This window comes from Bubalus bubalis, chromosome 13 (genome assembly GCF_019923935.1).
Source record: "Bubalus bubalis isolate 160015118507 breed Murrah chromosome 13, NDDB_SH_1, whole genome shotgun sequence".
Classification (NCBI taxonomy): domain Eukaryota; kingdom Metazoa; phylum Chordata; class Mammalia; order Artiodactyla; family Bovidae; genus Bubalus; species Bubalus bubalis.
In genome coordinates this window covers 59,942,742-59,959,376 of record NC_059169.1, presented here as the reverse complement: position 1 = coordinate 59,959,376, position 16,635 = coordinate 59,942,742, and the positions used below count along the sequence as shown (strand labels likewise).

The following is a 16,635-nucleotide window of genomic DNA, read 5'->3' as shown; positions in this document are numbered from 1 at the left end:
ATATCCTTCCATTTCCCTCACGACGGCAACAAGAAATGCAGTCGTGAGCCGTTATCAACAAAACATCAGCAGCTTACAAGCCAAGATACTGCCACCGAGACGTGTCCTCTCAGGATGTAGGAGGGACTGTAACCGCAGACGAGGGAGCAGCCACCTTCGGCAGCATTTTCTGAAATTCTCTGTGTCTCAGGGGTAGAAATAACAGTGAGTGGAGAAGAACCTCAGAGTTATGTACTGATCTGCTTGCCCCAACGATGATAAAACACATACTTTTCAGAAGAGCCACTAAGAAGACTGGAAGGCTCAACCACTTCCCTAAATGTGCTCAACCAGGGCCAGGCTAGCATCCTAGGTCGGCACGTGTGGACTCACTGCCTCTCTGGCCAGGAGCACAGCCTGAGCCCGGGGACGGACCCCTTGGCTTCCCCTTGACCAGGCTACCTCCTCCTTGCCAGGCCACACCTTTGGCTGCTAGACACGGATTATAGAAAACTGGAAATTTCAGATCCAAAAGTAGCACTGGAATGGATAAAGAAACTGTGGCCTCTTGGTACAATGGAATATTAACCAGCCTTAAAAAAGGAGAGAATTCTAGGACTTCCTTGGTAGTCCAGTGGTTAAGAATCCACCTGCCAATGCAGGGGACACAGGTTCGATCCCTGGGTGGAGAACTAACATCCCACATGCCACATGGCAACTAAACTTGTGCACCACAACAAAGAGCCCACAGATCCCGAGTGTCGCAACTAAGACCCGAAACAGGCAAATAAATAAGTAGATTTTTTTAAAAAAGGAAGGGAATTCTGACACATGCTACAATATGGATGAACCTTGAGGACATGATGCTAAGTGAAATAAGCCAGTCATAAAAAGATAGAGACTGTATGACACCACCTACGTGAGGTACCTAGAGCTATCAAATTCAGAGATGGAAAACGGGGTGGTGGAGGGCCAGGGGCCAGGAGGGGATGCAGAGCTGTGGTTTCACAGGAGGAAAGTTTCAGTTCTGCAGGATGAAGAGAGTTCTGGAGACTGCTTGCACAACAGTATGAACATACATAGCCCTACTGAACTGTGCACTTAAAAATGGCTAAAATGGTAAATTTTATGTGTCTTCTACTACAATTTTCTAAAAATAGCATAGGAGATGATCCAATCCAACATTCCCCTTCTGCAGATAAAACAAAAGAGGCTCGGAAAAGGTACAGGATTTGCACAACATCTAACAGCCATTCTAGCCACAGGCCAGGACTGAAATCCAGGTCTTTGGCTCCTTTCCAGCGTTCCTTCCTTACACCTTCCAGTAATGCATGCCCAATCCTCCCCCAGAGGCACTGTTCAGGAAACATGCATCATGAAATGGAAACATACTTTGAGAGTAAGCTAAAAGATATGCAGAGTACATCATGCGAAATGCTGCACTGAATGAAGCACAAGTGGGAATCAAGATCACCGGAAGACATATGAATAACCTCAGATATGCGGATGACACCACCCTAATGACAGAAAGCAAACAGGAACTAAAGAACCTCTCGATGAAGGTGAAAGAGGAGAGTGAAAAAGTTGGCTTAAAACTCAATATTCAGAAAACTAAGATCATGGCATCTGGTTCCATCACTTCATGGCAAATAGATGGGGAAACAATGGAAATAGTGACAGACTTTATTTTCTTGGGTTTCAAAATCACAGCAGATGGTGACTGCAGCCACGAAATTAGATGCCTGCTCCTTGGAAGAAAAGTTATGACCAACCTAGACAGCATATTAAAAAGCAGAGACATTACTTTGCCGACAAAGGACCGTATAATTAAAGCTATGGTTTTTCCAGTAGTCATGTATGGATGTGAGAGTTGGACCATAAAGACAGCTGAGCACAGAAGACTTGATGCTTTTGAACTGTGCTGTTGGAGAAGATTCTTTAGAGTCCCTTGGACTGCAAGGAGATCCAACTAGTGAATCCTAAAGGAAATCAGTCCTGAATATTCATTGGAAGGACTGATGCTAAAGCTCCAATATTTTGGCCACCTGATGCATAGAGCTGACTCATTAGAAAAGACCCTGATGCTGGGAAAGATTGAAGACAGGAGAAGAGGATGACAGAGAACGAGATGGTTGGATGGCATCACCAACTCGACGGACATGAGTTTGAGCAAGCTCCGGGAGTTGGTGACAGACAGGGAAAACTGGCGTGCTGCAGTCCATGGGGTATCAAAGAGTCAGACATGACTGAGTGGCTGAACAGCAACAGCAAAAGTATTAATAATACCTACAACAAAAGCCACCTTTACCGGAAGTTGCACATAAAAAGTATCTTGAACTCAATGATTCCAGCCAAGCTGGAACAGGAGCTAGACTTTCTGCCAGATGCCTTGGCAAAACCAAAGAAAATCAACTGAAATGCCACAGCTTCCTGTTATTAAGCACTGCAGCTCTGACTGCTGGATACAATAGGTAGGAAATGACTGACCATTTCAAACGGCTCAATTTGTAAACTGTAAAAATAAAATATCCAAGAATCGCCTGATTTAGGTGAACTGAAATGGAACCAAAATGGTCTTCATTAATTTCCCCTTTGAGAAAGAAAATTGGAGTAAATGAACTAATTGACAGAACATTTAAAATTCTGTCTCCAGCTTTCCTTGTGAAAAGGCTTAGTTCTTCCTAAGAAGAAACACATGGTTTGTTTTATTATCTCTTCTGCTGTGTGTTTCTAACACCATCAGTATCCATCAAAACGTGCTCACTATCAAAAGTTCTCTAGGTCAACGGAACTGCTACTCAGACAGGAAAGATATCTGCTACCAGGACACGCACCCCACAGACAGCTCCTACCCTGGCCAGAAAAACAGAGATCTAAGACAAACTTCAGTGCAGCTTTTATCTTTAAAACACAAGAGATTTGAACACTTGCAATCCATATATGTGATGCTTCGTTTATAAATCCTTCATTAAAAGAAGATTAAAAAAAAAAAAAGCCTCACAAGAATTTGCTATGAAATCTTTTAAGTAAAGAATTAAACTGGCATCTTCAGCTTGATCACAACCGCCCACCCACCCCTGTGTGGAAACTTCTTGAAAGGTTGCACGGGGCCTTTCTTGCTGTCACAGCAGGTAAACGTGTAAATAGGGACGGGCACTGCTCTCAGTGGCAGACACACAACACAATCTTCAAAACCGCTTTGTGAGGGCAGTCCTGTTCCAGATGAGGGAACTGGGCATGGCTGTGTCCGCCGGGGGCCAGGGTGGGAGAAGGACCGTGAACCACAGCAATCTGGCTCCAGAGCCTGGCTCCACGCCTATGTCCCACAGGGCCCAGTGTCGCAGGCCAGCGCAGGACGGAAGGCAGGTCGAAGTCACCCTCAGAGCTTGGCTGAGGCCATGCGTAGCATGAGCTGGGAAGGGCAGGCTCCACGGAAAGCCGGGGTGGGCCAGAATTCAACACAGCCAGGGACCGGGGAGCCAGGAGACGCACCTGGGCCAGAGGGCAGGCCCCGGCCGGGACGGCAGGGTGACGGCTGCCTCGGGATTTCCGTGAGGAGCCTCCTGACACCAACCAGGGGAGCTGAGTGACTTGGGGAAGGCCCCCAGCTCTGAGCAGGACTGGCCTGGTTCTAGGGAACCAGGGCCCTTGACTGCAATGAGCAGTGGGGTGGGCAGGAAGGAGGGCGGCCTTCTGGGCCACAGTGACGGTTCTCAGGTGTGCTGAGGGTGATACGCCAAGGACACCCCAGTGAACATGATGACTGTCAAGGGCGTTAAGTCCTGTCTTGGGTTCATCTACAGACTTCAGACAACCTTGGACAAATCGATTCTCCTCCGTCTCCCAGCCTTGGCATGGGCTACAGTAGACATTTCATCACTGCCTCTCCTCAGGGGATTAATGGCTTTTTGGCTCCGTAGCCAAGCACAGATGGGGTTAATGACACTTTTCAAGGACTTTAATACCTTTGCATGAAAAAAATGACACTAAGATATAGGACTTACCGTATCTCTACTTATATTCATATAAGTTTTTAAGGCCAAAAATATATGTATTTCCTCTTTTGGAAAGATGAGTAAAAACCTATATTTGAAAGTATGTGCTATAATTCCTAAATCTATTATACAAAATTTTAATTCCCTATTAATAACCCTTAAATTCATAATGAGCTTCATTATAGCCAAACAAACACTTGACAATGCACAGGACAACGTAATACAAATTTACAGCATGAAGAATTCACGGAGTCTGAAAGTGGATTCTGACTTCACCTTTTAATACTCAAGTGACCTCGATCAACTCACTTCTCTAAGCGAGTATTTTCTCTGCTCTGTATGCGAGTATCTGCTTTGCTTAGCAATAACACAACCACTGAGAAAAGCAAACCAAATTAAACGTCTGAAATGCTTTATTAACCATAAAGAATCACAAAACCATAAGGAATTATTATCCTCATTTCCCTTGTGTGGGAACCCCATGGTATAGTTAGAACAGATCACACTCTGTTGGTAAAAGAAACATTCTATTTAAAAACGCTTTTATACTAATTGTGGGGCAAAAAAGAGAGTCAACTGAGCCTTAATTAATGTGACAAAAACAACTCATATTTTAAAAAATATTCTCTTTCTCAAATGCTAAACTGATCTAATGCAACCCCAAATGGCAAAAGTTAGATGCAGTTCTTGAATGCAACCAATGATGGGAGAGGAGCAGCTCTGAGATTTGGAAAAATGCTGTTCCCCCACCATGGGTCCCCCACGTCTTCATTTCAGGTTCTGACTGTACAAGGAGCCTGGTGGTCACCTTTGGGGTCTCAGCCAGTCCCCAGGATGCTCTTTCACATAATGTCACCTCAAGGTGAGGAGCACTCAGGGACTTGTGACCCCGACACAGCACACGTTTCACAGGCTGGGAAAACCAGGTCCAAGATTAAGTCCATGGGGTCTCAAAGAGTCAGACATGACTGGGCCACTGAACAACAACCTAAAACGTGGAAAGACCAGAAAAAATCTACAGTATCCAAGTTAAGACTTCTAAAATGTCTAGCTCCATATCCGAACACCTTTTTTCTTAAGATAAAATTTAAAACCAAGTGGATCTGCCTTAATAAAGGTTTTTTTTAAGCAAGACTATCTGTGAGTTGCTGCTGTGGATTCAAAAACCGATGTTGACCAACATTTCATTAATTCATTGAAAGATGAAATCATTATAGCTCCCATTAAAGAAAAGACAGACAAATCTCAGACAGCAAGAATACATTTTATTTTAGAATTAGTACCTTAGACTGTATGGCCTCTTTCTTCACATCTTCAGAAACCAAAGCAAAAGCTGGGGGGGGAGGGAGAAATAAGAAACATTTGTACATTAAAATCAGCAATTAAGATTCATTCTCATATTCAACAGTTTTGCTTAAAATGGAAAAAATATATATACTTTAACAGAATAAATTTTGCTCGTTTTAAAAGCAGCTGCATTGCTGCAAACTAGTACCGAAGGCCGCCCTTCTCCAGACCTAAGAGCATCCACTGGTGTGAAGTCAACAGGCTCAGGTTCCCAGCGAAGGAAACACTACATCTAAAGAGGATACCATTTGTATCTGTAGCTTTAAACCACAAGACAGAGGCATACAGAGTACAACTTCCTAGAAACCTGAATTCTGGTGCCTTCCAAAAGCAAAGGGGAATTGCTGAGATTCCACCGGGAAGAAGTGCAAATTCCCACTCTCACATCCCTGTCAGAGCCCGGCGGGCAGCGGAGCGAAATCTGGGGCAAGCTGTCCACCTCCGTGGATTCGGGTCAGTGTGGTGGTGCAGAGGCTGCTCCAGGCACGTGGGGAGAGTTACCAGAACCCGGCTAAAGCCACGGCGCCAGGGGAGAGAGAGGAAGTAGAATCATTCCCCATTTAGAATGACCTTGAGTCGGAGCCCATATAGACAAAGATATCCCCAGAGACACATCTAGGCTCTACATTAAAATAATAATAATAATCTGACAGTAACACGTGGGAAATAGGAAGTAAAATGATAAACCAGTCAGGAAGGGTAACCAGACAAAACCATAATACCTTAACTTTACAGTGAGTTTCTCCTGAAAAGCTAAGAGGAAGCATTTCAGAGTCTGCTTTCTCCAATTAGCATTCCCAAGAGAAAACAACGCTGTGGCGCAAGAAGGTAGGAAAGGATGGCCAGACAATTCCAGGGAACAACAGAGCAGTGCAAGGCGCATGGGGGTGGGCAGGACAGGATTCTAGGTAATGGAGAAGACCCTGCTCAGAAGCAGGAGACAGGACCACCCATCCTGATGCTTGGAATCCTCCCACCCCAGCCCCAGACATCCACTGCCTCAAATCTAAAACATATTCACACTCGGAAGCAAATCACTAACGTGGTTTAATCACTTCCACTTCCAGGATGACATTTCAGAAGGCAGGTAATATCCAGATGAACCTCTCTGTGGGCACTGAGATCCCAGGTAGCACTGTACGAGGCTCTGGAGAGTGCAGTGTCCCCCGACCCCTTCCCCACCCTGCACTCCGCTTTATTCTTCTCCAGAGCGCTTACCACCACTGACACCATCTACAGCTATTTGTTTATTGCTTGTCCTCTATGTTAGTTTAATGTAAGCTTCATGAAGGCAAGAATGTGGTTTTATGTACTGTTTGCCCCCTATGACAGGGGCAGCACATGGAAGAAAGTCAATAAATATTTATCAAATGAAAGTCTTCCCGAACCATCATTTAAGGGCTGTCTCCTTACACTGACATCGCCAACCCCGGAGAACAAAGGAGTTTAGTGCCCCCACTGAATTCATGGTCACTAAGATCGATGCCTAGTTCACTTTTTACACACACACACCCCCCACGACAAATGCAAAGCCCAAATCATTCACAAAGTTCTAAGAAGGGAGGAGAGATTTAACATCAAACACCATTCTGCTTCTGGGTATTTAATATTTCGGTTTTGTTTTACATATCTCTAAACTAGCAAACATTTAAAACCCTCAAGAAGATCCCCAAAATGGATTAATAAACATCTTACAGGGAGGCTGCAACACATCAACACCCCTCAGCATCACAGAATTCTAGAAAATGAAACAGTGTGTCAACCTATGGGATGTAAAAACTGTGGTCAATCTAATACAGGACTCTTGAGCCTCAAAAATCCATCTCCCCCAACCCTGTGCATGGCATGCTAAGTTGCTTCAGTCATGTCCAACTGTAGCCCATCAGGCTCGTCTGTCCATGGGATTTCCCAGGCAAGAGTACTGGAGTGGGTTGACATACCCTCCTCCAAGGAATCTTCCGGACTCTCCTGTGGCTCCTGCTTTGCAGAGGGATTCCTTACCATGCAGCCACCAGGTGAAGCCCTCCCCCAACCTCATGGATGCCTAATTCCGAGCACAGACAGTCAAAGCTCTCTGGATTAGAATTTCCTTTTATCAAGAAAAAATAACCTTCCCAATGTAACAAATTCAGTGACTCCTCAGCTAATAAGCAGGGTTAGTCTTAACCTCATTTTTCTGCCAAGGCCAGGTGGCCTTATGAAAAAGAAGAGTGTGTCAACACAAAAGCCCTTGCCCTCCAGAACAGACTCTGTACTGAAGAAAAAGTGTCTTTAGTATGTATTGGTTCTAAATACTACTAACACATTACCTTTCATAAACAAGCAGCTAATGTTAGCTGACAGTGTTACTGTTTAAGAATTACCTTCAGGAAAGATGCTCCCCATAAATCAAGTGAATTCCACAAATCATCCTTGTCTTTATGGAATAAAAACACCATACTTTTATTCAGCAAGGCTTAACTGAGGGAAGGGTAAACTAGATTTTAATTCTCTGCAAAAAATATACTGGCTTCCCAGGTGGCTTAGGTGGCAAAGAATCCACCTGCTAATTCAGGAGACGCGGTTCAATCCCTGGGTCATGAAGATCCCCTGGAGGAGGGCATAGCAACCCACTCCAGTATTCTTGCCTGGAGAATCTCATGGACAGAGGAGCCTGGTAGGCTACAGTCTATGGAGTCCCAAAGAATTGGAGATGACTCGGCCACTAAATGACAACAAAAAGTTAAAATACCCTTTAAAAACAAGTAACAAACAAAACATATTTCTCTCCATCACTCTATGAAATTAAAAACTCCTTTTTCCCATGACAGAAATAAATTATATAATATTTAAAGCAATAACATAAGAAATGCAGTTACTTGCACGCATAAGAGCAAATCAGAACATGGCAAGATAATCCCCGTTAGATGAATATTAAGAAAAACACTAGTTGGCTTTATCTTTGCATTTCCATAATCTAAATAAAGCAAATCATCAAGGAACCAAATGCATTTTGAAGGCACAGGATACGCTATCTCATTAACAAATCCAAATATAAAATAATGAATCACTGACAGAATTCCTACCAACTTCCCTGTTGGCTCAGATGGTGAAGAATCTGCCTGCAACGCAGGAGATCTGGGTTCAATCCCTAGTCTAGGAAGATCCCCTGAGAAGGGAATGGCAACCCACTCCATTATTCTTGCCTGGGAAATCCCATGGACACAGGAATCCATGGGTCACAAAGAGTCAGACACAACTCAGCGACTAACACCTTACCAACAAAATCCCAGCTTTTGCAGTTTGTGGAAATGAAGGAAAAAACGGTGCTGACAGAGGAGGAAAGTGAGAAAAATTAGCGAGTGAGGTAAGAAATTATCTGTCACCTTCGACAACCATAACAAGAATACAGAGTGGGACTCTCCCACAGCAGGAGGGAGGCAGAGACCCCAGCAAGGAGGGGTGGCTGCCAGAGGCTCAGTGTTTGCTGTTTGGCTTCATACTAATTTCCAGATTCAGTAGGGGGAAAAATATTCTTGAAAGCTTGGTCTTAATGCACACTTGGAGAAATAGTCTAAAAGGTAAATCATGCTCTTCTATGCCAAGCGGCTGTTTAAAAAGTAATTTTCCCTTTTCTATCTTCAACATGCATTCCTGTAACTGCTACAGGGAACTATATTTAAAGTGCAAATCAGGGCAGGCAATAGAAATAAGACCTTTCTCATGATAACTTTAGATAATTCAAGCCAACGAATGTGTGTGAGCACATCTACCCCGAGAGATACATCAAATTTTACAGTGATCCCGGGCCTGAGATTTATAGGCTAGCCTCGGCCCTAGAGTGTAAGAAACAGGAGAGGAATTAATTGCGATGAATTTAGGCAACACTAATCAACTGTCTTCCGTCCATCCCCCCAGGGGAGGGAGGAAGCAGGACCAGCCCAGGCAAGAAAAGACCCCTGGAGCCTCCCATCTCTGCTTTGTTTCTGTACCCAACTCACCTTGTACCAACTCCTGTAACCTTGATCACAGAAACCAAATTAAGTACCAAACATGAAAAGCACCAAGACGCTAAGGGGCCCCCTCAGAGGAGAGCTGCCAGGATGGGAAAGCTGTGGGATGGGCAGAAAGGGTTTAGCGAAGGTTCAGCAGGACTAAAGGCTCAGGAGGTGTCGGTGGAGGAAATAAATGAGCACCATGGGACCAGGCGATCCTGGGCCCCCACCCCAGCTGTCTGGGACAGAGCCCACCCCTAGAAGCCTTGGCTGGCGCCCCCAGGCTCAAGGCTCCCCCTGGTCCGTTCTTTGCTGTGACCTACTTCACATAACAGGTTTCAGTGGCAAACCCCGCCCCAGGCAGCCCCGGCTCCCTAGGGCTTCCAGGTTTAATTCCAGCTCTTCCGAAGGGGCCTGGACTCCGGGATGCAAGGCCTGCAGCCAATTTAACTGGTTCCCTGACCTGCTTTGAAGATAATCCCTGGCAGCAGAGGGAACAGAAACAAAGGCGTCTGCTCAAGCACCTGCATTCCTCATGCTCCTCTCACAAAGCCACTGTCTCCAGGGTTGCGGACGTGGGGGCGGGGGGCACCCCGCATGGAGCTCCCGTGACTCTGGGAGCTGAGGACAGAAGGGCAGAATCAAAGCAGCTGAAGAGCCCATGGGTGAGGCCACACAACATACCACATGGGCTCAGAATGGGGCCTGCTGGCACGTGCTGGGGGCTCTGGGTGTGAGCAGCCACTGTCAGGATCATTATTAATGTATGCTTTCGCGTGTTCAACAGAAAACCAAAGAGGGGCTGCCTGAGTTAAGCACCAGGCTTTATGCTAGGAGCTGGGTGACGATGACGAAGCAGCGGCTCCCCAAGGAGGTCTAACCCCACAGACAAGTCTTGTGTCAACTGCCAAGGGCAGATGGGCGCGCTCTGATGGCACCGCTGCCCAGGGAGCCCCTGAGAAGAAGGGAGGGCAAAGCACCAAGCAGAGTAGCAGAGGCTCCAAGCACAAGAGGAGGAGGCCTGGAAACAGGCTTCTGCACACAAAGCACGTCCAACCGTCCAGCGTGCCCAGAGCATGGGCACCTGGGGGGGGGGGGGGGGGGGAGTGACCTGGGCATGGACACCTTGGTGGGGGGCAGGGCAGGGGTGTTGTGTGACTGGAGCCAGGGGTGAGGCTGGCATGGCAGGGCCATATCCTGAAAGGGGTCAGTCCGGTCTTACTCTGAGTGCCACCGAAAGCTTTCTGAGGCTTTTGAGAAGGGGGATGCCATGCTGAAAGGTGTGCCTGAGACCAGTTTCCAGAGGCAGCGTGTGGGGTGGGCTGTGGAGAGACAAATAACACACACACACACCAGCCAGGACGGTGCTGGAGCCAGACTCTGAGAGCTAAGGGACCTAATGAAGGTGAGGTGACTCCCAGGCACAGCAGGTGGAGAGCCAGAGTCACGCTGAGGTGTTGAAGCAGCAGCATCTCCAGGTCTGGAGACGGACCCCACGAGTGGATGAGGGCAGGGAAGGGCCGATGGTGAGACGAGGGTAGGTGACTCCAGGTTTCGGATCCAATGAACGGGGTAAGCCTGGGGCGCCATTCAGATGCTACAGGATAAAGGACAGTGAGCAGACTGTGGGAAAACTCAACAGGGTTCCCAGTTTCCCGAGCTGCTGCAAGGGATTCAAGTGGCAACACCCCCATCACGGCCTGGTCCCCAGTGCAGCTCAGCGCAGAAGCGCATTCAGTGTCTCCGCAGCATGGTGGAACCAGAGCCACAAAGCTGGATGCTCAAGACGGGAGCAGGGGAACCCCAACATCTCAGGGACTAAACTGCCAAGGAGACAGAAAGGCGTGGCCAGGCAGAGAGAAGGCAGGCATGTGAGGTGTTTTCTGAGCCCTCTCCTTAAGAGCACCTGAGAAGGATGGACACAAGAGCTAGAGACTTTTGCTCAGGGACCAAATATAAACAGCAAACTCTCGGGAAAAGAGATCCCCTGCTCTGGGGACAACGCCAGCACCATTCCAACACCACGGCAGGTAGAGAACATTCAGGGTCGGGAACCTCTTCGCTGTGTTCCATGGGATTCCCAATCTTTTCAAAGGATGCAGCCAGTTGGGAGAAATGAAGGCAGGCGAGGCTCCCCCATGGCAGGGAGCACACAGACCCCACTTTCCTCCTGCCTGAGCCCCCCGCTGCCCACACTGGATCTCACTCCATCTGAAACACGTCCCCTTGTTTCCTCGCAGAAATCAGCGGGAAATGGAGTCTGGAACACAGACTTTCCCTCACTCGGCAGCGACATTTGCCAGGACCAATATACTCTACATGCCAGAGGGTTAGCATATGTACAGGAAGGACAATAAACAGAGGGGGGAAAAGAGAAAAAGGAAAGAATTATATATTTTAGGAAGGAAAAGATTTTTTGCTTCTTTGATTCATATCTCATTTAAACAGATGATATGAAAACCCATATGCCATTCAGGATCTGAAAAGAAGCAAACTCCAACTCAAACAGAGTTTTGGCGACGAAGTCATAAGCAGGGTCCACAGGCGGAGCTGTGGGTGAGGGCAGAAGAACCCTGTGCACACACCCCACCCCCCAGAACACCCGGAAGGGGTCCAGGAGAGCTAACATGCAAACACAGGAAGTCAGAGCTCCGTCCAACTCCCTTTACACTGCTGGAGAACATTCAGCAGTCAACTGTCAGGCTCGTTTTATGCCTGACTTTTACTATCTTAGTTTTGAAATATAAAATGTGGGTCCCAGGGCTTCCTGGTGGCTCAGTGGTAAAGAATCCGCTGGCCAATGTAGGAGACACAGGTTCAATCCCTGATCCGGGAAGATCCCACATGCCACAGAGCAGCTAAGCCCAAGGGCCACAGCTACCGAGCCTGTGCTCTGAAGCCGGGGAGCGGTCACAAGAGAAGCCACCGCAATGAGAAGCCCGTGCACTGCAACAATGAGGAGCCCCCAACCAGAGAAAAGCCTGTGTGGCAACGAAGACCCAGCACAGCCACACAAAACAAGTGGGTCCCCAAAAGCACAGTGGTCAGTGCCGCTGAATCCATAGTATCCACAGTCTGAGACATTCCAGGAACTCATCTATAGTCCAAAAACCTTTGATCCAACAGCCCACTGCTCCAGGTTTTGAGACTCACGCTCCAGGTACTAGAATCCCTCCAGTAGCATTTATAAATCTGCCAAACAATACTGGATTATAAATCTGCCAGACAATACTGGAACCAGAGGAAGACTTCTGAGTTCCAATTCTGGGGTTTCTCATTCCCTTCCCAAGAAGGCAGAGCCCCTGAATGCCGAGTATCAGGCCTCACCTCCACACTCTGCTTTCCCCATAACAGCTCCTTACCGCACCTTAAAAGACAAAGCAACCAGCAATCACCTTTACATTCTACAGACGTGCACGGGAACCACCAGTGACAGTCCTAGTTCAGACCTGGGCCAGGGTGGTCCCAACAGGGCTCTGCAACGTGCCAGCAGACACAACTCACCTGGCGCCCTGTTAAAGACACAGATCCCCGGGGCCTTGTCTTGGCTCTCCTGAACCAGCAAAAGCTGGAGCTGGAACCCAGAAATCTGCATTTTAACAAAGGAGACTCTTTAAGACCCTGAAGTGTTCCCATGTGTGCTGAAGTCCGACACCCACTCAAAGCAACAGAACGCCTGTCTTTTTTTATTTTTCCCTTCCCCCAACTGGGTTTGGCCATTTATCTTCCTTTGCTTCCTTCATTTCATAAATGACAAACAAGCTCCTGCCTATCCACCCTCGAGGATCTGGAGAAGATAAATTCAGTGTGATGTGTAAAGAGCCTTGAGCTTCTTATGGGAAGCAATGATGTAAACCAAAACATATCACCTTGTAAGATCATAAAATATTCCTTTAGGAGTGAAAGTAAGTTGTATCCCTAGGAGAGACTGGCACTGCTCTAGTTGAGATGCATTCAAATCGTATTTCATGATACTTTAACTCATTTGTTTTGGTTAAACCTGCTGCTCTACATCAGATCAGCTTTACAGATAAAGCCTGTTTGCTTCTCCAATTTTATTACACAGACATTTTTAGTATTAATAAATGTTTAAATGTTTATGTTGTCAATCAAGGCTCTCTTCTTATAAAAAAAAAAAAATAAAGAAAGAAATGAACTCAAATTTCCCCTTAAATCTCTCTCGTGCAGACCTCTCCTCTGAGGTCCAGACCCTCAGTGGATCTCACTGCTACTGGACATGGTACCCGAGCATCTCACAGGCATCCCAAACTCAACCTGTCCAAACAGAACTCATCTTTGCCTCCCCCTAAAATTAAAAGCAAACTTTAGAAAACTGTCTGGATACTTCATGCCACCGAACTGTACATTTAAAAATGGTTCAAATGATTCATTTTATGCTATATATATATTTAACTACAATAAAACAATTTTTTCCTTTGACCACATCTGGTCCTTCTCCATCAGATCCTGTATCAGTAAACAGCTCTGCTCTCCACCTACACTCAGAGCGGGAGCCTGTGACTCATCCTTGGCCCTCCTCTCGGCCCACTGGACCAGTCAACTACCGCGCCTCTGACTCTTAATCAGCTCTCGCCAGGTTGACTCTGGCAGCCTCCTCACTCGTCCCCCACGTCCACACCAGCCCCCGCCCATCCCTGCTCTACAGAACCACCAGCTTGAGTTTCTTAACACGTTAAGTCAAATCACATCACTCCCTATGACGGCCCTGCAACAGCTCCCCACCGCTCTAAGGATCAAGTCCAAAATCTCCACGCTGGTCTGCAAGGCGCCCATGGACCTTCCAGCCCCCTCCCCTGTCCAGTCCCGCCCTTTCTCCACCCGCTTCCTCCAGCCAGAGCCTTGTCCTGGCCCCCTCCATCCTCCCCATGGTAGCTGAGCTCTGCTTCCCCTTCAGGTCTGAGCTCCAAGGCCCTGCCTTGAAAAATGTCAGGGCTTCTCAGCCTGGCGTTATTGCCGGTTTGGACCGGAAAGCTGATTCTCTGAGGGGAAAGGGGATGTCCCATGGCACTGTGGGTTGCTCAGCAGTGCCCCTGCCAAACCACCCTCTGTGACAGTCCTGAAATCTCTCCGTATGGACAAGGATTCCCTGGGGGGGCAAGATGACCGCCCCCACCCCCACTCCCCATCGAGAACCTCAGCTCCAGATTTCCAGTAAAGCCTCATCAATTCCTGGTGGCCCAGCAGTAAAGAATCCACCTGCAATGCAGGAGACACAAGAGACATGGGTTTGATCCCTGGGTGGGGAAGATCCCCTGGAGGAGGGCATGGCAACCCACTCCAATATTCTTGCCTGGAGAATCCCATGGACAGAGGAGTCTGGAGGGCTACACTCCGTGGGGTCGCAAAGAGTTGGACACGACTGAGCGACAGAACAATGTCCCTGAAACACCTGTCACAGCGCCCTGGACACCACCACAGCACTGGGCAGACCACAGGCCTGCCCCTGGTGCTCCTGTTCAGTGTCACCTTCCCTTTCGAGACTGCAAGCCCCATGAGGGTAGAGACAGGCTATATCGGGTTCTTCCTGCAACAACCCCAGTGTCTGGCGCATACTAGATGCTCAACACCTTCTGAACAGATGAAGAAACTCTGAGTTCAGCTTTTCCCTTTAATACTACGTAAAACTTACTAACATGTTCTGGTAGTTCAAATCAGCCCTTACCTGGTTTCTTTGGAAGCAGCTTAGTGATCAGACCTCTGAGACGTGGCCTTAAGGGAGACTCAGTCAAGAGGTCTAATGAATCCCTGACGCCTACTGTGACTTCTCCTTTATACTGGGAAAGGTGTGTGTGTGCGCGCTCAGCCCCTCAGTCGTGTCCAACTCTGTGCGACCCTATGGACTGTAGTCCCCCATCAGGCTCCTCTGTCCATGGGATTTCCCAGGCAAGAATACTGGAGTGGGTTGACATGTCCTTCTCCAGGGGATCTTCCCGACCCAGGGGTCAAACCCAGGTCTTCTGTATTGGCAGGTGGGTTCCTTACCATCTGGGCCACCAGGGAAGCCCTTGGTACTGCCTCAAGGAACTAAAAATCTGTAACATCTGTTCAGTTCAGTTCAGTTCAGTCACTCAGTCATGTCTGACTCTTTGCGACCCCATGAATTGCAGCACGCCAGGCCTCCCTGTCCATCACCAACTCCCAGAGTTCACTCAAACTCACATCCATCAAGTCAGTGATGCCATCCAGCCATCTCATCCTCTGTCGTCCCCTTCTCCTCCTGCCCCCAATCCCTCCCATCATCAGGGTCTTTTCCAATGAGTCAACTCTTCTCATGAGGTGGCCAAAGTACTGGAGTTTCAGCTTTAGCATCATTCCTTCCAAAGAACACCCAGGACTGATCTCCTTTAGAATGGACTGGCTGGATCTCCTTGCAGTCCAAGGGACTCTCAAGAGTCTTCTCCAACACCACAGTTCAAAAGCATCAATTCTTCAGCACTCAGCTTTCTTCACAGTCCAACTCTCACATCCATACATGACCACTGGAAAAACCATAGCCTTGACTAGACGGACCTTTGTTGGCAAAGTAATGTCTCTGCTTTTTAATATGCTATCTAGGTTGGTTATAACTTTCCTTCCAAGCAGTAAGCATCTTTTAATTTCACGGCTGCAATCACCATCTGCAGTGATTTTGGTGCCCAAAAAAATAAAGTCTGACACTGTTTCCACTGTTTCCCCATCTATTTCCCATGAAGTGATGGGACCAGATGCCATGATCTTCTTTTTCTGAATGTTGAGCTTTAAGCCAACTTTTTCACTCTCCTCTTTCACGTTCATCAAGAGGCTTTTTAGTTCCTCTTCACTTTCTGCCATAAGGATGGTGTCATCTGCATATCTGAGGTTATTTCTCCCAGCCATCTTGATTCCAGCTTGTGCTTCTTCCAGCCCAGCGTTTCTCATATGTACTCTGCATATAAGTTAAATAAGCAGGGTGACAATATATAGCCTTGACATACTCCTTTTCCTATTTGGAACCAGTCTGTTGTTCCATGTCCAGTTCTAACTGTTGTTTCCTGACCTGCATATAGGTTTCTCAAGTAACATCTGTAAACTATTATAATGTTTCTAACGAAAAGCAAAAAAAGCTGGCCCCTAATGGTCCAAATGAGGTCAATAATTATGACTTAAGTACCAGGCCCACAGTGTTTCCCTCAGAAGAACTGAACACAAGGGTCAGGACATCTCCTCCCCTCCTCTACCCACATTTGACACAGCTGCTCTTCCTCCCTCTGCTTCCACCCCCTCATCCCAAGAGCCTGACTACTGGCTACAGGCAAACTCCTGGATCAAGCTGGTGACCAAGGGGGCCACACCAGCTTGGT

At 47.4% G+C, this 16,635-nt stretch overlaps 1 protein-coding gene across 1 annotated transcript in view; it reads right to left on the bottom strand.

Annotated features, from left to right (window-relative positions):
• The window catches only part of B3GLCT (beta 3-glucosyltransferase), a 121,408-nt gene that overhangs the window by 100,159 nt on the left and 4,614 nt on the right, over positions 1–16,635 (bottom strand). Inside the window, exon 2 of the mRNA XM_044927321.2 lies at positions 5,258–5,307. Coding sequence (XP_044783256.2) covers positions 5,258–5,307 — 50 coding nt within the window. The remainder of the gene's footprint in view (positions 1–5,257; positions 5,308–16,635) is intronic.